The following is a 21,371-nucleotide window of genomic DNA, read 5'->3' as shown; positions in this document are numbered from 1 at the left end:
TGTAACGTAGGGAAGTGTAGTCACTGTTGTAACGTAGGGAAGTGTAGTCACTGTTGTAACGTAGGGAAGTGCAGTCACTGTTGTAACATAGGGAAACGCAGCAGCCAATTTGAGCACAGCAAGGTCCCACAAACAGCAATGAGTTCATGACCAGATAATATGTTTTAGTGATTTTATAAAAAATTATTTATTCATTCACGGGATGTGGGCGTCACTGGCAAGGCCAGCATTTATTGCCCATCCCTAATTGCCCTCGAGAAGGTAGTGGTGAGCCGCCTTCTTGAACCGCTGCAGTCCGTGTGGTGAAAGTACTCCCACAGTGCTGTTAGGGAGGGAATTCCAGGATTTTGACCGAGCGACGATGAAGGAATGGTGATATATTTCCAATCAGGATGGTGCGTGACTTGGAGGGGAACTTGGAGGTGGTGGTGTTCCCATGCGCCTACTGCCCTTGTCCTTCTAGGTGGTAGAGGTCGCGGGTTTGGGAAGTGCTGGCGAAGAAGCCTTGGCGAGTTGCTGCAGTGCATCTTGTAGATAGTACACACTGGAGCCACGATATGCCGGTGGTGGAGGGAGTGAATGTTTAAGGTGGTGGATGAGGGGAGCTGATCAAGCGGGCTGCTTTGTCCTGGATGGTGTCGAGCTTCTTGCGTGTTGTTGCAGCTGCACTCATCCAGGCAAGTGGAGTATTCCATCACACTCCTTATGTGTGCCTTGTAGGTGGTGGAAAGGCTTTAAGGAGTCAAGAGGAGGTGAGCCACTCGCCGCAGAATATCCTGCTTCTGACCTGCTCTTGTAGCCACAGTATTTATGTGGCTGATCCTGTTAAGTTTCTAGTCAATAGTGACGCCCAAGGATGTTGATGGTGGGGGAATTCGGCGATGGTAATGCCATTGAATGTCATGAGGAGGTGGTTAGAGTCTCTCTTGTTGGAGATGGTCATTGTCTGGCACTTGTGTGGCGTGAATGTTACTTGCCACTTATCAGCTGAAGCCTAAATGTTGTCCAGGTATTGCTGCATGTGGGCATGGACTGCTTCATTATTTGAGGAATGTGAATGAAACTGAACACTGTGCAATCATCAGCGAACATCCCCACTTCTGACCTTATGATGGAGGGAAGGTCATTGATGAAGCAGCTGTTGGGCCTAGGACACTGCCCTGAGGAACTCCTGCAGCGATGTCCTGGGGCTGAGATGATTGACCTCCAACAAGCACAAGCATCTTCCTTTGCGCTAGGTATGACTCCAGCCAGTGAAGTGTTCCCCCACCCCCCACCCCTGCCCCCGATTCTCATTGAATTCAGTTTTACTTGGTCAAATACTGCCTTGATGTCAAGGGCAGTCACTCTCACCTCACCTCCAGGAATTCAGCTCTTTTGTCCATGTTTGGACCAAGACTGTAATGAGGTCAGGAGCCGAGTGATCCTGGTGGAAGCCAAACTGAGCATTGATGAGTAGGCTATTGGTGAGTAAGTGCTGCTTGATAGTTTTGTCAACTCCATCTTTCATTGCTTTGCTGATGATTGAGACTAGGCTGATGGGGCAGTAATTGACAGAATTTTGTCCTGCTTTTTGTGGACAGGACATACCTGGGCAATTTTCTGCCTTGACAGTTAAATGCCAGTGTTGCAGCTGTACTGGAACAGCTTGGCTAGAGGCTCGGCTAGTTCTGGAGCACAAGTCTTCAGCAGTACAGCCAGGACATTGTCGGAGCCCATAGCCTTTGCAGTATGCAGTGCGCTCAGCCGTTTCTTAATATCATGCGAAGTGCATCGAATTGACTGAAGACTGGCATCTGTGATGGTGGGGACCTCAGGAGGATCATCCACTTGACCCTTCTGGCTGAAAATGGTTGCGAACGCTTCAGCCTTGTCTTTTGCACTTACGTGCTGGGCTCCACCATCGTTGAGGATGGGGATGCTCATGGCGTCTCCTCCTATTGTCCCCCACCATTCATGAGTAGATCTTGCAGGAGTGCAGAGCTTTGATCTGATCTGTTGGTTGTGGTATCGCTTGGCACTATCTATAGTATGCTGCTTCCGCTGTTTAGCATGCATGTAGTCCTGTGTTGTAGCTTCACCAGGTTGGCACTTAATTTTCAGCTACGCCTGGTGCTGCTCCTGGCATGCTCTTCTACACACCTCAGTGAACCAGAGTTGGTCACCTGGCTTGATGGTAATGATAGATGATGGACGACATTCAGGCTTGGGCTGATAAGTAGCGAGTGTCTTACCTCCCGACTCCCTAAAACCTTTCCAACATCTGCAAGGCACAAGTCAGGAGTGTGATGGAATATTCTCCACTTGCCTGGATGAGTGCAGCTCCAACACTCAAGAAGCTCGACACCATCCAGGACAAAGCAGCCCACTTGATTGGCACCCCATCTACCACCTTAAACATTCACTCCCTCCACCACTGGCACACCGGGGGCTGCAGTGTGTACCATCTACAAGATGCACTGCAGCAACTCGCCAAGGCTTCTTTGACAGTAGCTCCCAAACCTGTGACCTCTACCACCTAGAAGGACATGGGCAGCAGGTGCATGGGAACACCATTACCTCCAAATTCCCCTCCAAGTCACACACCATAATGGCATTCTGCCATTTTGCATGGTCACTGGGTCAAATTCCTGGAACTCCCTCCCTAACAGCACTGTGGGAGTACCTTCACCACACGGACTGCAACAGTTCAAGAAGGCGGCTCACCACCACCTTCTCAAGGGCAATTAGGGATGAGCAATAAATGCTGGCCTTGCCAGTGACACCCACATCCCAGGAATGAATAAAAAAGTGAGGGCTATGCCGGGCCATGCAGTTACAAATTGTGGTAGAATACAATTCTGCTGTTGCTGATGGCCCACAGCACCTCATGGATGTCCAGTTTTGAGCTGCTAGATCTGTTCTGAATCTATCCCATTTAACACGGTGATAGTGCCACACAATACAATGGAGGGTGTCCTCAGTGTGAAGACAGGACTTTGTCTCCACAAGGACTGTGCAGTGGTCACTGCTACCAATACAGATGCATCTGCGACAGGTAGATTGGTGAGGACGAGGTCAAGTAGGTTTTTAGATGTTAGTGAGGAGGACTTTGGAGGGTCGACTGGGATGATAGTGTGCCTTTGTCAACTATCAAACCCCTATAATCTTGGAATTATCGCTTAAACACCTCGCTCCATCTCTCTCTAATTACAAGGCCCTCCTGAAGACCCAACTCTTTGACCACATCTTTCATCACCTCCCTATAGCTTGCTCAGTGCCCTCAGTTTTGAATACAGGAAACTTTCTGGTATCCGGCACTGACGGGGCCGAGCTGGTGCCGGTTGATCAACACTGCCGGAGAAACGAGCGCTATAGTTAAAACATACGGAGCTCAGAGCTCCGTCTAAAGCAACAAACCCTGACAGCTTCAAAACAGTCGGCGCAGCTTGCAAGCGTTTCTGTAGCTAAGCAACAGCTTCAGCAAGACGCTTGCACAGCCACAAATGGAGAAAAAAAGCAACTAAAAGTAAAAAAAAGTTATCTGAACCGACTCCTGAATTTTGCCGGTGGATAGAGCGTTCCGGATATTTAACCTCCGTTTAAACAAAAGTTTCCTGTATCTCTGTCAGATCTCCTCTTTACCTTCTTTAGATACAGTAGTATTTTTTAAAATTCCTTTATAGCACACAACATATAAATGGGGGAAGAGGAGGTGTTTTCACAACTTTGAATAGCTACTCAACATAATATCATGGCAATAAATTTATTTTCAGAAGTATAATTTTTAGCTGAATTAAGCCTGAATTCTCAGCAGTGCCAAGAACGTGGGCAATTTCTGTTGGCCGCGCCCCCTACCTGTGTTTTGCTGGAGCTGTAGCACTCGAACTTCCCTCAGTAAGCCAAACTGTGCTTCACTAGCTGTAGCAACAAGTTGAGCTCTCCTTGCACTCCAGCTCATATGATCTTAGTCACAGCAGTCCATTCAAACATTTCCGTACCACAATGTCTGCAATGTTAGTTTGCCTGCGCTCGCAGTGGAGCAGCCCCTGCAAACAATATGTTACTCATTTGTTGCACTCTTTCTGCGAGAAAAATAATGGCTTCAAGATGGTTTCGAGTTTACACAGATGAGCAATTCTAAGAATTGTACTATGCTGTAATTTTCTACCAAAACCGCTTGTTCTTTTAATTAGATGGAATCCATGTCATCAGCCTGTTTCAAAATAAGTAAATAAATAAAACAAAAGGTTTAAGTTATGTTTTTTCTTCAAAATGTCAGTGTAGCCTTATTGGGGGGGGGGGGGGGGGAAACAAGTTAATTTACTTTTTTTTGATAATTTTGGACTTGATGCGGCAGTCCTCAATTTCCTATTTGATGGTCATTTTACCATCATAAATTTATCATCAACAAAAGAATGAAGGGAGAGGTTGGGAGAATTTTTCTTTAATTGCCGAGGGTTGTTAGGATGTGGAATACCTCACCAGAAGCAGTGGTGAAACTAGAATCCATAATACCTTGTGAAAGAGAAGTGGGTCATTATTTGAAAAAGAAACATTTTAAGAGATTAGGGAAAGGGTAAGGGAATAGGGCTAACTGGATCGCTCATTCCGAGAGTCAGCACAGACGCAAGGGCTAAACAGTCTCCTTCTCTCCTCTGAAATTGTCCGATGGTGCAAGTATAAAGTAGAATTCACACTTATTTTGAAAGAAACTGACATTACCAAAAGTTGGAGGGTACCACGTTTCTTTTCTTTGAGAAATATAGGTATAGGACTAAGGCATATAGTGCAAGACACCACCACATTTGAATAGACAGGGACAAATCAAGGAGTAGTGATTTGGTGACACCAAATTTGGGTTTTCAAAAGCTTGTAGATTGAAATGCCTGACATGGATAAAGAGTTCCACAGTTATGAATGGAAATGAATGGGTTAGAGTAAGTGAAAAAGTGATTTATCTTGATAACAGTGTAGTGAATGAGAGAAGAGCGCGTAGGATGGAGGAATAAGAGAAAGTTCCGAACAGCACTGACCTTCGTAGCAACAAAGAGGTGAGAAGCTAGAGGTGACGGAGGGCTCACCAAACAGAATCCTGTTCAGGAGTGAAACCAGTTTTGTGATCATTCGGTCAAAGACCCGGTTTAGGAATACAGTACACAGATTAAATATATATTGAAAACCTTTAAAAAGTGCTATGGGATCTGTGGTTAACTACATTTCTGTATAGGATAGATACCCTGTTGGGTACCTTTGAATGAAAACCATTCTAATATTAAAGGTGAAAAAATCTCTGGGCTCTGATGGACACCTCCCCATTGTCTCAAACCGATATAATATGTAGAGATACACAATTCTGAGATGGCGTATTCATCTGGTGTTCGAACCAATTTGTTCTAAACAACATCCTAGATAACTTGTTTGTCTATGGGGCCTAAACCTTGCCATAAACCACTCTTAACATAGAAGATAGGAGCAAGAGTAGGCCATTTAATGAGATCATGGCTGATCATCCAAATTCAGTACCCTGTCCCTGCTTTCTCCCCGTATCCCTTGATCCCTTTAGCCTTCAGAAATATATCTAACTCCTTCTTGAATATATTTAATGAATTGGCCTCAATTGCCTTGTGTAGTAGAGAATTCCACATGTTCACCACTCTCTGGGTGAAGAAATTCCTCCTCATCTCAGTCCTAAATGGCTTACCCCTTATCCTTAGACTGTGACCGTTGGCTCTGGACTCCCCTGCCATCGGGAACATCCTTCCTGCATCTAGTCTGTCTAGTCCTGTTAGAATTTTATAAGTTTCATTGAGATCCCCTCTCATTCTTCCAAACTCCAGCGAACACAAGCCTAATCGACCCAATCTCTCCTCACACACCACTCCCGCCATCCCAGGCATCAGTCCGGTGAATCCTCGCTGCATTCCCTCCATGGCAAGAACATCCCTCCTCAGATAAGGCGACTAAAACTGCACACAATACTCAAGGTGTGGACTCACCAGGGCCCTGTACAACTGCAGCAAGACATCCTTGCTCCTGTACTCGAATCCTCTCGCTATGAAGGCCAACATACCATTTGCCTTCTTAACCGCCTGCTGCACCTGCATGCTTACCTTCAGCGACTGGTGCACAAGGACACCCAGGTCTCTTTGCACTTCCCCTTTTCCCAATCTATTGCCGTTCAGATAATAATCTGCCTTCCTGTTTTTGCCACCAAAGTGGATAACCTCGCATTTATCCACATTATACTGCATCTACCCAATCACCCAACCTGTAGAAATCATATTGGAGTTTCTCTGCATCCTCCTCACAGCACACACATCCACCCAGCTTTGTGTCGTCTGCAAACTTGGAGATATTACATCTAGTTCCCTCGTCTAGATCATTAATATATATTGTGAATAGCTGGGGTCCTAGCACCGATCCCTGCGGTACCCCACTAGTTACTGCCAGCCATTCGGAAAAAGACCCGTTTATTCCAACTCTTTGCTTCCTGTCTGCCAACCAGTTTTCTATCCAAGTCAGTACCTTACCCCCAATCCCATGTGCTTTAACTTTACACGCTAATCTCTTAGCGGGACCTTATCGAAAACCTTCAGAAAGTCCACATACACCACATCCACTGGTTCTCCCTTATCTATTCTACTAGTTATAGCCTCAAAAAATTCCAGTAGATTAGTCAAGCATGATTTACCTTTTGTAAATCCATGCTGACTTTGTCCGATCCTGTCACTGTTTTCCAAGTGCTCTGCTATTACATCTTTTAAAATGGACTCTAGCTTTTTCCCCACTACCGATGTCAAGCTTACCGGTCTATAATTCCCCGTTTTCTCTTTACCACCTTTTTTAAGTAGTGGGGTTATATTAGCTATCCTCCAATCCATGGGAACTGTTCCAGAGTCTATAGAATTTTGGAAGATGACCAGCAATGCATCTACTATTTCTAGGGCTACTTCCTTAAGTACCCTAGGATGTAGATTATCAGGCCCTGGGGATTTATTGGCCTTCAATCCCGTCAATTTCCCTAACACCATTTCCCTACAAATACTGATTTCATTCAATTCCTCCCTCTCATTAGACCCTATGTTCTCCGACATCTCTGGGAGGTTATTTGTGTCCTCCTTTCTGAAGACAGAACCAAAGTATGTATTTAATTGGTTGCCATTTCTTTGTTCCCCATTATAAATTCCCCTGATTCTGACTGCAAGGGACCTACACTTGATTTCACCAATCTTTTTCTCTTCTCATATCTATAGAAGCTTTTACAGTCAGTTTTTATGTTCCCTGCAAGCTTACTCTCAATCTATTTTCCCCCTCTTAATTAACCCCATTGTCCTCCTTTGCTGAATCCTAAACTGCTCCCAATCCTCAGGTTTGCTGCTTTTTCTGGCCAAATTATATGTCCTCTCCTTGGATCTTATGCTATCCCTAATTTCCCTTGTTAGCCATGGTTGAGTTGCCTTTTTTGTTTTATTTTTATGCCAAACAGGGATGAACAAATTCTGTAGTTCATCCATGCGATCTTTAAATGTTTGCCATTGCCTATCCACCGTCAACCCATTAAGTAATGTTCCCCAAGCCATCCTAGCCAACTCGTGCCTCATACCATCATAGTTTCCTTTATTTAAATTCAGGACCCTAGTCTCTGAGTCAACTACTTCACTCTCCATCTTAATGAAGAATTCTATCATATTATGATCGCTCCTCCCCAAGGGGCCTCGCACAACAAGATTGCTAATTAATCCTTTCTCATTACATAATACCCAGCCTAAGATGGCCTGATCTCTAGTTAGTTCCTCGACATATTCGTCCAGGAAACCATCCTGTATACACTCTAGGAATTCCTCCTCCACAGTATTGTTACTAATTTGGTTAGCCCAATCTATATGTAGATTAAAGTCACCCATGATAACTGCTGTGCCCTTATTGCACGCATCTCTAATTTCCCGTTTAATGTAATCCCCAACCTCAGCATTACTCTTTGGGGGTCTGTATACAACTCCCACTAACATTTTCTGCCCCTTGGTATTTCTCAGCTCTGCCCATACAGATTCCACATCATCAGAGCTAATATCCTTCCTTACTATTGTGTTAATCTCCTCTTTAACCAGCAATGCTACCCCACCTCCTTTTCCTTTTTTCCTGAATATTGAATACCCCTAGATGCTGAATTCCCAGCCTTGGTCACCCTGGAGCCATGTCTCTGTAATCCCACTAATGAGTCCTCCAAGTACTCCCTCTTATGAAGATAAGTTGCCTGCCATAATATACCTTCTATGAGTAATGGTGACATTGTAAAGAAATAGAAAACAGTGCCTGTATTGTGGAATATGTTTCTGACGTCTCAATTTTTCCAGTTACAGACTTGCATTTTGCTCAGACGCTTCATGGAAGGGCAGTGCCATTTGCGACAGCGGGAGATTGTTACAGCGCAGCCAAGTGTCCCCAGGTAAGGAATGATCTGTTGGAATGGAATTTATATACCATCTGCATTTCCAATTTAAAAGTCCGCAATTGTAGGTTGAAGCATAGATTAAAACAAAAAGAGAAACATAGTCACACATTTGCACGGTATCACCAGTTTTCATTCATTGTTTCCTCACAAACTGCAAGTAGTAGTCACACATTTATTTGGGGGTTGGCTAATAATCCGGTCTGTCCCACCTTCAGCAAGTGCACCTCCTTTCATTGATCATGGAGGTGAGAACCAGTGGAACCCAGACTGTCCTGGTTGAAGCTGAAGGGCCCAGTAAATGGTTGTAACAGTTCATTCTAATTATCGGGTGGAGTGAAAGTTGAAGTTTACAAGAATACACGTCCTTTTAATTCATTATACCTTTGTGACATTTATATCTGTACCGTTTCACACAGAAATAGATCTTGTAATAAATTATTTTGGAACATAGAAGTAAATTCAGCATTCCCAGTGCTGAAAAGGGGTGTGGGTCGGAGATAACATGGTGGCACTTTAGCACCGATTCACTACTCTTCGATGAAGGCACGAAATCGCTGAATTTACTCTAATCTGTGCACGTGGAAACACAAGAATCCACTTCCAGGTTTTATGGTTTACACAGCATGTAGGGACTGTTCTCAGAGTGACTGAGTCCTCGATTCAGACAGATGTCACAGGCCACAAACCCGATGATCCCCTGGCTGCACAAATGACAATGCTGTTTACTTGATGAAACAGATAACAAAAGGAGGGTTGACAGAATTGTTCTTTACCTTTGTGAAGAGAATGGTAAGACACCCGTTGGGGCCTCTAATGAATGGAAGGATTTTTGAGATGACCAGTTTACTGCCTCCAGGGGGATGACCTACTCGAGTTTTCAGAGTGATGCTAGGTCACCAATAAAAACCACCCTGCAGCGGAAAGTGTCATCTTCATCAGTTAAATGAAGCTTCCAGAAACAATACAATGGGCAGGCTTACCAAATGGCCATATTGTGATGGCAGAAGTGTAGTTACAGAGAAATAAAGAATATAGTTTTTTTTTTAGAAGTTTATTTGCCCTATCCCTCCATTTTCACTATCCCTGTAGACCAGTACTAGTGGTTTAAGTGGCTTTAACTCAGTTTGATGTTATGGGAAAGTATGGTGTGTGATATTTAGCATAGATTTGTATAAAGTAGCGGATTGCAAATTCATCAACTAGTCTTCTCATTTTGTAATCTTCCGTGATTTTAATTTTTAAATGTGAAAGTAGGGTGGCTTTGATTCTGAATGGGATAAATAAACCATCGTTTCTAATACGATTTTAGCCTGAGGATCCCAGCTGGAAACTCCTGAGAAACTCGGTGTTTGAGTGTTTTCCCAGGCAGTCACAAATACCCTGACTTCACTAACGACTTCACATTTAGGTGCCTCCGAGAATGCCTTAATCTCTCAATTGAAAGCAGAGTTTGTTGAGGTACCAGTTATGGTGTTCTGAACATTTCTCATCACATCTTGTCACATACGATCATGTGTCTGTTTTACATAAATAGCTCAGTTACATAATGTTTTTCCCCAAAATTAAGGTCAACTAACATCTGTAGGGAGCAGAAAGCTCTCAATGAACAAATGTGTACAAATGTGCTGTAATTATAGAAAATCTCTCGGATTTGTTTTGGAATACAAACAAAGTAATATCAGTTTTTCCAGACACTGCTTTTTGGCAGTTTGGTTTATCTAAGAGCGATTGACATATTCAACAGCCCAGTGTCAATACATGGCCATAATCTGCAGCTTGTGTTTTATAACTTTCTACACCGATTGGTGGGGGGGATAAAGTAAATTTTCAAAAAAATGTGTGCACGATGAGGAAATTGTCACACCAATAATATAATGAACAGTTATTCCATTGATCTGTGTAACATTGAATCTTGTCTAAGTAACTGCTCATCTTTCCCAATCATCTGGATTACCACTTTATGTAATAAAGCTCTTAACAGTCCAGCTCACCTAATCAAATGGGCTGCCTTGGATATCGGATCTGGGCATTAGAAACAAGAGTCTGACAAATCAGCGGTCCATTTTACTGCTTTCCAGCTTGAACAAGAATAATGAAAGAAAGGGACAAGCTGGCTTGCTTTTAGTGTTATATCTGGTTATTTGCAGTAGATCTGTGATCAAGTGATGTAGGACTTTTATTTTGTGCAAATCATCACCCCCGCATGTAGATCTCTGTCATGTGTATCGGGGTGTGGGGTATATCACTGTTACAGTGCGGGGTGTGGGGTATATCGGAGTTACAGTGCGGGCTGTGGGGCATATCACTGTTACGGTGCGGGCTGTGGGTTATATCACTGTTACAGTGAGGGGTGTGGGGTGTATCGGAGTTACAGTGCGGGCTGTGAGTTATATCACTGTTACAGTGAGGGGTGTGAGGTATATTACTGTTACGGTGCGGGGTGTGGGGTGTATCGGAGTTACAGTGAGGAGTGTGGGATATATCACTGTTACAGTGAGGGGTGTGGGTTATATCACTGTTACAGTGAGGGGTGTGGGATATATCACTGTTACGGTGCGGGGTGTGGTAATATGTCTAAGACGTACCCAGGAGCGAGTATGAGCCCAGCAGTGTGGTCAAGGCCCAGGATGGCGCAACGTTGACCAGCAGCGGGGTCCGGGCTCAGGGAAGGTGCGGCACGGGCCAACAGCAAGGTCGGGAGGACCACAATGCATCCTACGAAACCCAGGCAGAGAGGACCTGCGGGAAGGAGGGAGGAGGACAGTAGCAGTATGTTTGTGTGTGTGTGCTAGGCCGATGTAGCAGAGCCTGGTCTCCAATCGTCTTGAATCCCCTTGCCATTGGACCAAGACCTTGCTCTGTCAAGCCCGTGTGGTAGCTGGTGTGCAACGGCCACCCCACGTTAAAAGAATTCACGCACAGGCATCTTCCACCCTTTAAAATGAAGTTCGGGACCTGGAACGTCATGGACAACCCCAACAGTGACAGACCGGAACGCCGTACTGCTATCGTTGCCTGGGAGCTCAGATGTTTCAACCACCATCTGCCCCACCTGTGACAGAGACTGTAGGTCCCGCAATGGATTCATCAGTCACCTGAGAACTAATTTTTAATGTGGAAGCAAGTCATCCTCGGTCCCGAGGGACTGCCTAAGAAGAAGAAGAGTATCGTTAAGGCCCTTATCTCACCACCACATCCATTCTTTGACTTTGCTTTTTCTGTGGTGTTTAATTGCTGGGAGGTACAAACCCATAATCCACAGCATGCTCAATGTCCACAAGTAGAGAGCATTATTTATGCCTGCCTGCCCCTACACAAAAGTAAAGCCCACTGTGAGACAAACCCTTTCAAACTGTGCTCACCTGCAATAGTGATTTCCATCGTAATCAGCAGCATGCTGACTGTGCACCAGATATGTGGTGCTGTCTTTAGATAAATTCAGGCTGTCTGATCCCACCTCTTATCCACATTATAAAAGTAGACAATGAGAAAGAACCAAGGTGCCAGTTATAACACTGATTCAAACAAGCAGGTCAAACATAACTGGCCTGAATTCCCATGGGCAGATGCCTCTGATCATCAAAAAATCTATGCATTTACCTGGTGGTCCGGGAGATAGGGAGGCTTGCGATCCTGGGCCTCTCCTGGTAGAAATGCGTAGAGGCCCACGTATCCCAAGGGCGCATGCGGTTTTCAAGCGCCCCTGGGATCATGTGGGCCGGCCCAACCAATGAAAGAAGGGAATCCCCATTCATACTTATGGGAGTTCCATATGTACGGAACTGTCATAAGTATGAATGGGGATCACTTAAAAAAAAAATACACGAACACATGAAATATATAAAATTAATTAAAATGGCATTTAATTAAATACTTTAAACAAAAATTTCATTTATTGGAAAAAAATGTATGGGGGAAAAAATTCAGTTGTTTGCGCCTCCCGTTAGTGCCTTAAGAGGGTGCCAAGTGGGGCGCAAAGCAACTAGCGCCCGGGCGCAGCGATGTTTGCGGCGCTCGCGAAATTAACTAGACATTTTGCGGCATCGCTAAACACTACTGCCACGATCTCCTGCACCGGCAGATCGTGATGTCAGTCGAGTGCGCAACGCCCCGTACCGCAAATTGGGTGGCGCCCCCTGCCTTACCGCCTGCCGCTAGCAACGACAGGTTGAGCGGAGCGTTATGCTGTCAGAAAGGGACTGGGGGAGTGCTATTTAAAGGCGGCCACTTCCTGCCTTTTTTTGTCGGTGACATTTTTGCACCACGCATTCTGAGAGAGAGAGAGAGACTTCTGGAGAGATTCAACACTGTGTGAAGGAGTTTTGGGTACTGAGCAGCACTTTGCAGGTTGATTTTGATTTGACCTTCCTTGTATCGATTTAGAAGAGACTGTGGGGTCTGCACTCTGAGCTTTCCCTGGTTCTCTCCATTGTTCTTTCCAGCAGATTTGATGTACAGGTCAGTCCAGGCCGAGATTCAAGGCTGCAATGAGCAGGATGTGGATGGAGAGCAAGATCAACCCTCCCCTTTAAGATAAAAACAGAAAATGCAGGAGAAAACAGAAAATGCAGGAGAAACTCAGCAGGTCAAGCAGCATCTGTGAAGAGAGAAACAGAGTTAACGTTTCAGGTCGATGACCATTCTTCAGAACTCCCCTTTAAGAATTGGACGGTGCCGGTGTGTTTGTGTTCCATTGCTGACTGACATCACATGAGCTTCGCCAGCGTTGTGAGGTAGCGCCTCGCTCCTCGGCCTTAGCGCCTTAAGAGAGGTGTGTAGCGCCTGATTTAGCGCTCCAATCACCTCCCGTGGCGATAAAAGCCAAGTTTGCTGTCGGAGGCGATAATTAGCGCCAGGCGCTAAACTTTGCGCACCGCCAATAATGGCGCCCCAAATGGGGCGATACTGAATTTTTCCCCCTGTATGTTTTAACAGGGCTAAATATAAACTTACCTTATTGGACAGGGTTTTTAATGTATAAGTGAGTGATAAAATTTTATTTTACTCTTTTTAAAACTCTTATGCTGGTAAAAGCAGGCCTTACACCTGCTTTTACCAGGCGTAAGAATTCCACGGCCTTTCAGCGGGCGGAAGTTGGGCAAATAGCGCAACTCTCCGCCCGCAGAGGCCCATCTCCCGGGGATGCGGAGGGTCTGTCAAGATGACAGACCGCAAGTGCTGGGTTTCAGCGCATGCGCTCCGCACGCCTAAACCAGGAACTTGCGTGGCCCCTACGGGCGCGTACACACCTCGTACGCACCCGTAGGGTCGCAAAATACGGCCCAACGTTTTCATCAGTATGTTAAGCTTTGTTATGAGCCATTCTTGAAAGGGGTTGAACTGGACCAAAATAAAGACATTTGATCAATTTGAATTTCGGTCTCAATCTGATTATTTGGTTTTAGATATTGAGGCCTTTTTTAAAAAAGGGAGGTGGAGCACAGTACTTGTCCACAAAAGGAAAGGTGTAGCAATTTCTGTTCCTCTCTGCATGCACAATGCCAGTTTTCACTTTTTCACCTTTGTGGGTGTTGGCTGGAGAGGAAGCTTCAAAAGGTAGAGAGCGAGTTATTTCTGTTCCCAACCATCACATTCTAGGTGGTTGATTGATAATTGTTTGGAATTCAAGGATTAGTCAATCAGTACAAATCTGAAATCCAAATTTATATGAATGCTCATTCCTACTGTGCCCAGACTGCCTTTGAAAATGAACTGGATCCAATTTGGGCCTACTTTGGATTGTTGCAGCAAGCCAATACTAGGCACTTTCTATTCCTCGTGAAACTGTAAAGGCACAATAAGTTTAAAGCAGATCCAAACTAGTTCTTCTTCATGTTTTGGGAATTGCACAAGAGCCAGTTTGACAGGACAAGTAATGTTTGTTATACCCAATGTTTGTACAATCCAGTGTCACTGAATGAATGAGTGTTTGCATGTGGAGAACAGGGGCAGACAAGTACACTAAAGGTGCCTGGTAGAATTTCCAGGACTATACAGATTTATATTTATAAAATCAGTTTATGATATTTATTTATTTTCTCTGTCTTTTCTCCTCCGCCCCCACCAGAATCAGTAATCGCCCTTAAAAGGGAGTTGATCAACTTTTGCAAAAGAAAAATTGAAATGGGACATATTGGATAGCCCTTTCGGGGAGCTAGCACAGGCGCAAAGGGCCGAATGACTTCCTACTGTGAATTGTAAAATTTTGAATAACTGTGTTCTGGGAGGGGAGATTCAGCAAGGTTGTGAATTTTCAACTGAAAAATCGATTGATTCAGAATTGTCTTGAAATTTGAGAATTCAACAATGAAAGACCAGTAAAAATTAAACTTACTTCTACGCTGGAGGGTGAATGAACTTACTCCTGAGAATTCCTCTCTATCTTATGACGAGATTCTTACAGGTGACTATTCTAGTCCCAGCATTCCAAAATACAAACTACAGGCATGTGTCAGTAGTTTGCTGCTAATTATTTCCTCCGAATGATTCTCCACAAAAGGTGCTGTAGAGAATCATTCAGAAGACAAGTTTTTAACAACAAAACTATATAAGAGCCATATTTCCAAAAAATGACCTTTATTTGGGACACTATATTCTGACTAAAATGCCTCTGAGGAAGACAAACTCTAAAACTGTTGGGTGATTTTTAAGCAAAGTTGTTGTAAGAGCTTTATTAAGTTCATCTAGCGGCTGTTTTATTTAAAGGCTCATTGCACCTAAACATTCTTATGTTGTTATTGATGTTTGACAAATTGCTTTTCAGGGACAATTTAGCATTAATTTAAGTGGAACTGGGCTGAAGATATCGGAAGCATCAAAATGGATTGCACAGGGAAACTATGCAACAGTCAATGTACACAGGTCACAGGTATGAGAGTTTGGAGCCAGAAATAGCCACACATTCTCTATTTTGTTGAAACTATAGTCAAAATGTTATTTTCATTCAGTAATAGTTAAAATGTTTGCTATTTTATATTGTGATGTTGATAAAGAGTCAGAAAATGATCAGGAGCGGGAAACCCTGACTGATTATCACCTCCTTACTCCGAGAGTGCTGAAGCCAGTTGTAGAGACTCTAAGACTCTGGCTGAGATTAATACACATTGGCACTAGACCCGCGCCCATTCGATGTAATTCAGGCAGTACAGCATCTTCGTGCTACCTGCTCTTTTACATGATTTCTGCATGCAGCCAGCGCTAATCGCGCTGTTGATTGGCTGCACGCATCAGCAGGAGGCCCAAAATCAATACTTGCTAGCACTACTTAAAGCTAGCCTGCACTGCTTAAAGCTAACCTACACCTCTTAAAGGGGAGGTGCATTGTGGCTGGAGCAGGTGCTGGGAGTCCTGTGTGAGCTGAATCTGATCTGGGAAAGACAGAAGAATGGCTGAACCTGGGAGAGAGCAGGCACCTAGGTTTTCTTACTCTGCACTGGAGGTCTTGGTAGAGGAGGTGGAAATGAGGAGAGCCATCCTATATCTGCAGGGGGCCAGGATGCCCTCCAGGCACACTGAAAAGGCAGTGGGAGGTAGTCACGGAGGTCAATGCCAGGAGTCTAGCCCCGACGGCTTGGATGCAGTGCCACAAGAATTTTAATGACCTCACACGAGTGGTCAAGGTCATTGAATTCATCTTCAAATGCTATATCCTACCAACTGCACCACTAGCTTCAGCCACTGCTCATATCACCACACCCCCAATCACTCACCTACCAACAATCTCTGTCAATCAGGACTCATACCTAACATGCATATGCTTCACCTCACCCTCACACACTTAGCACTGTTGCAAGCATCACACCCACATCTCACAGCTTGCACACACTGCAGGCTATTCAACCATAACAGCCACATCACCCAAACTGATTGCACCGCACTCACCGCTCTCTTGCAGAAGGTGGCGCACAACCGAAGGCAGCAGGAACTAACCCGAGGAGGAAAGGGGTGCCTGTATGCTCTAACCCCCATGGAGGAGACAATGCTGGCCATTATTGCATAGGCCATTGCTGAGGCCGTGGCCAGCGGTGGAGCTGAAACCATCGAAGATGACAGTATTCTCATACCTAATCCTCCTTCTCACATCCCACGCCTTCCTCATCCCACAATCTTTTGACTTACAAGCTGCAGATAGCGTAAGCATGCACCCCTTACTTTCCCCCACTCCCTTCACCACAACCTTACACCTGTGCCTTTGTCCTTTCAACTAGAGAACAGGCTATATTAGATCTAGTGTTGTGCAATGAGAAAGGGTTAATTAATAACCTTATAATAAAGGAGGTCCTGGGGAAGAGTGATCATAATATGATAGGATTTTATATTGAGTTTGAGAGCGATTTAGTTAAGTCCGAAACTAACGTATTAACTATGTAGGTATGAGGGGCGAGTTGGCTAACGTAGATTGGGAAACTCGATTAAAAGATATGACAGTAGGTAAGCAACAGGAAACATTTAAAGAATTCATTCATAACTCGCAACAAATATACATTCCCCTAAGGAATAAAAACTGCACGTGAAGTGGTCCAACCATGGCTAACAAGAGAAGTTAATGATAGTATTAGATTAAAGTAAGAGGCTTATTTGCCAGAAGGTGTAGTAAGCCTGAGGATTGGGAGGATTTTAGAATTCAGCAAAGGATGACCAAGAAATTGATAAAAGAGAAAAGTGAATATGAGAGTAAACTAGCAAGATACATAAAACTGATTGTAAAAGCTTCTATAGGTATGTAAAAAGGAAAATATTAGTGAAAGTAAATGTGCATCCCTTAAAGGGAGAGACAGGAGAAATTATAATGGGCAATAAGGGAATGGCAGAGACATTAAACAAATACTTTGTATGTCTTCACAGTAGAAGACACAAAAAACATTCTGGAAATAATGGGGAAGCAAGGGTCTAGTGAGAATGAGGAACTTAAAGAAATTAATATTAGTAAAGAAATAGTACTGGAGAAATTAATGGGACTAAAAGTCGACAAATTTCCTGGACCTGATGGTCTACATCCTAGGGTTTTAAAAGATGTGGTTACAGAGATAGTGGATGCATTGGTTTTGATCTTCCAGAATTCCCTAGATTCTAGAGCAGTCCCGGTGGATTGGAAAGTAGCAAACGTAACCCCGCTAGTCAAGAAAGGAGGGAGAGAGAAAACGGAGCTATAGGCCAGTTAGCCTGACATCAGTAGTAGGGAAAATGCTAGAATCTATTATTAGGGACGTGATAACAGGGCACTTAGAAAATCATAATATGATTGGGCAGCGTCAACACGAATTTATGAAAGGGAAATCGTGTTTGACAAATCTGTTAGAGGTTTTTGTGGTTGCAACAGGGTAGATAAGGGGGAACCAGTGGATGTGGATTTTCAGAAAGCATTCGATAAGGTGCTACACAAGAGGTTATTACACAAAATTAGGGCTCATGGGATTGGGGTAATATATCAGCTTGGATTGAGGTTCACTGCATCTGCACCAAGATGGTGTCCGATGTGCTTCACGTCACAAGTGTGGAACTTTAAGGGCACTCGTAGCACCAATAAATGGGCACTACTGAGCCCAATTTCTCACCCAATGAATCAGACCATACTACAAATGATTTATTGCAACCCTGGCACTCCAAGATCATAGCAACTCCGTCTTAAAACTCCAGTAATTCTACCTGATACAGAAGGTTTTTATAGACCCGATAGGGACCAGCCATGATTTAATCAAACTACAATCACATGATTATCACAGAAATGACCAAACATGAGGCCAAGTCCGTTGCTGTCGGTGGCGGGTCGCTGCCCCGCTGCTGGCTCCATCCCACTCTGGAAAATGAACTTACCTCAATGGGGCTTGTTAAGCCTGCCCAGTGCGTTTCCCAGCCCAATTAGAGGAAGTGGGTCTGGTGATGTCATTCAGGACGCGTCTTGAGCCGGTTTCCTTAAAAGGGACCATGGCCACCTTACTTTTGGCGTTTGTGCTGTCAGTGTTCTGCAGCATTGAGGTGCTGCAAACATTGACAATCACTGCACAAAGGTGCAGGACTGCACCCAGGTTCTCCCATGACTCCCTCCATATGCTTATGGAGGGAGCCACAGCAGGCAGGGAGGTTCTCTTCACTTCCAATGGATGGAAGAGAACTCCCCAGGAGACCAACGCAGCCTGGTTGCATATTGCAGAGGAGGGCACCAGCAGGGATGTCATCAGGAGGATCTTGGTGGAGTGGCGCAAACCTTTCAATGATCTCATTAGCTCACGAAACATTAGTACAAAGCCACACTCACCTTTATCCTCCTGTGCCTCTCATCACATCCCCATCACTCTGGCTTCCGTACCCTACTCCTGCACATCATTACTCAAATCAACTTACCTTGCACCTCCACCCATCTCTCCCTGTCTACATTATCACATGCCCATCTCACTAGCCACCCCTCACACTCACCCTCACCCTCATCCTAGTCCAATCATACCAACTAACAGCACACAAGGGTAGCCACTTGGGTGTCTTATCCAATGTTCATGTAAAGTTTCTGTTAATGTGCTGTCAAATATTGAAACCTTTATTTTCAACACTTTGCGTTCTTGGACAGATGTGTGCGCACCTTTGGAAGTGGCTTAGTGAGTTGCAGTGAATGGCGAGACATAACGGCACCCCCGCAATGGTAATACGTGTGAAAGGAATGGCTTGGATATTGTAGGGATGCTTTATGGTGTTGGTGTGGGGTGGTGCCAACCTGGCGCATCATGTGGCAGACAGGGTGTACAGCATCAAGTGAAGTAAATCTGACTATGGTGAGGCCATCCCTGGCCTCCCGGGCAGCATTGTGCTCGGGTGCTGATGCCCTCTGTTCTGTGCAGCATCAGGTGATTGTGGAGAAGGTTGGTGGTGTTGTTGGTGCTGCTGGTGTTGGGGCTGATCATGGTCGGATTCTGAAGACCAAGGTGAGACAGTATAAAGGGCACCCGTGTTGATGGAATAAATGGCAGGTAAAGTAGAGATAACAGAAGCATTCTGCCAATGGTGAGAGTTCTTCCAATGAGGTGAGAGTGGAAAGCCTGCAGAATGTGTGCTAGAAATGGACTGAGAAACAGCTTGTAGCTGAGGAAAGTGATGATCTGTCAGATGGGAGCTTTTACTGTACATTTCAAGCTGTCAAGTGATCAGCTGGAGCAACTGCCACTGAACTCATGCCTCAGGTTGACAGCCATGGTCCCTGAACAGTGTGGTCCCCGTGGTCATGCAGTTAAAGTCAAAAGGTAAGTTAAAAAAGCCTGCTAATGATCTGTCAACTAGATGCTAATAATTTTAATTGGGTCCCCGCCGCTGCCGGTCGGGTCTGCTCAGCGTTGACAGACCCGACATTGGGAAAGGCGCGTTGCGACCCGTTGTCAAAAAAAACATTTTCCTACCCGGAAAATCTCAGCCGAATTGTTTAAACATTCCACTGGAGTAATAGAACTCAGGCTGCACCTTACCTGAATAATGGGCTTCTACAGATACCTACATAACATCTGTGAAGTGCTACAGAATGTCCTGAGCATGTGATACAGCACTAAGTGAATACACTTTTTTCTCTCTCTCATTCAATAGCTGAGAATGCCAATATTTTTCACACATTGAACACAATGTAGTATACAGTTCATTATAATGATATAAGGGAACCTGATGCACCAACTCCCCCCATACCACCAAGAAAATTAATGCCTCGAGTTCATCCACCCATGAAATGGATGGCACCATCATGGAAATAAGAAACATTGGACAGATACAGACAGGTTTCTGCAACAAAAAACCTGACACAATTGTTTCCCACAGTCCATGTCAGAAAGTTCAAGAGGCAGACGGTGTACCATTTGTTGGTGCAGTACTAAGAGATTTGCAGATACTTGGAAGGAACAAAAACTGTCATTGTCTCACCAGGTTTGTCAACCATATTCTTAAAGGGATATGTCTACATATCATCTGAATTGAGTTAAATTCATATTTGTGAGCAAATCTGATCATTGGGCCAACTCTTTCTTATTTGAATTGCAAAGCCTGATCAGATCCCAAGCCGCATCGAACTGCAGCGTCACTGTAATTACTATTAAGTCTTGTACTAATTGCACTCTGCCTAAGTCAGTTCCAGATCCCTGGGGTAACTGTTATTCCATCTATTCAAGGTAACTGCAAATTGCTTTCAATCACTCGAAGACCATTTCTTTATGCATATAAAGATCTATTGTTGTTACAAAAAAATAGTTTATCATACCATTTTTTTGTACATGCCAAACACTACAATGTAACGATGCTACTTGAATTGTAATATATTCTTCTGTTACAAAAACAATGGCCTGGATTTTGCAGTGGTAATGACGGTGAAACTGTCAGCATTCGCCGTCATTACCCCTCTGAAAGTGACAGCAACTTCAGGATTTAGTGCACGTGCAGATAAACGAGGAATTCCAGAAGTTGCGGTCAATCATTCAGGTTGCGCTGTGGAATTGCCCAGAGCCGGAATTGAAAGGATGAAAACTTCCCCTATTACGCTGGTATATCGCTGTTAAACACCTCCCCCTCCACCCCTCCTCTCCCCCCCGCCCGAAAAAAGTTAGCCTTTTTGAAAGAGGTGTAACTGGATTTTTAATGACAAATTGATTGTTGAACAACCACGCTGGCCCTGAAAAACTAATTTTATATTTGTGGAATGTAAAATGTTACTATTAATATGATTAAGAATTGCATGGTTTAAAAAAATTTTTAAATGATATTTCAGCTTCTACCTTAGAATATCTCAATCATTATTTCACTCAAGTAAAATTTATACAAAGTAAATTAGAAACTGTGCATTTTACTTCCTGGTTTGCTGTCTGTGAGAATTCTTCAATGTGATTGGCTGCTTAGCCTGCTTGATGACATCACTGTTGCTGGACGCTGGAGATGTGCTTGATTTGGCGCCAGATTCAAACAAAGGTCGGAAGAGCTG

At 44.2% G+C, this 21,371-nt stretch overlaps 1 protein-coding gene across 1 annotated transcript in view; it reads left to right on the top strand.

Moving 5' to 3' along the window:
* Positions 1–21,371, top strand: part of LOC147106027 (A disintegrin and metalloproteinase with thrombospondin motifs 20-like) — a 288,734-nt gene that overhangs the window by 261,329 nt on the left and 6,034 nt on the right. Inside the window, exons 26-27 of the mRNA XM_086008707.1 lie at positions 8,337–8,428; positions 15,198–15,302. Of these exons, the coding sequence (XP_085864833.1) occupies positions 8,337–8,428; positions 15,198–15,302 (197 nt within the window). The remainder of the gene's footprint in view (positions 1–8,336; positions 8,429–15,197; positions 15,303–21,371) is intronic.

Source organism: Somniosus microcephalus, chromosome 16, assembly GCF_052327205.1.
Source record: "Somniosus microcephalus isolate GS21.2 chromosome 16, FLI_Smic_1.0, whole genome shotgun sequence".
NCBI lineage: Eukaryota > Metazoa > Chordata > Chondrichthyes > Squaliformes > Somniosidae > Somniosus > Somniosus microcephalus.
The sequence above is the reverse complement of the archived record's forward strand: the minus strand, read 5'-3'. Positions and strand labels throughout refer to the sequence as shown.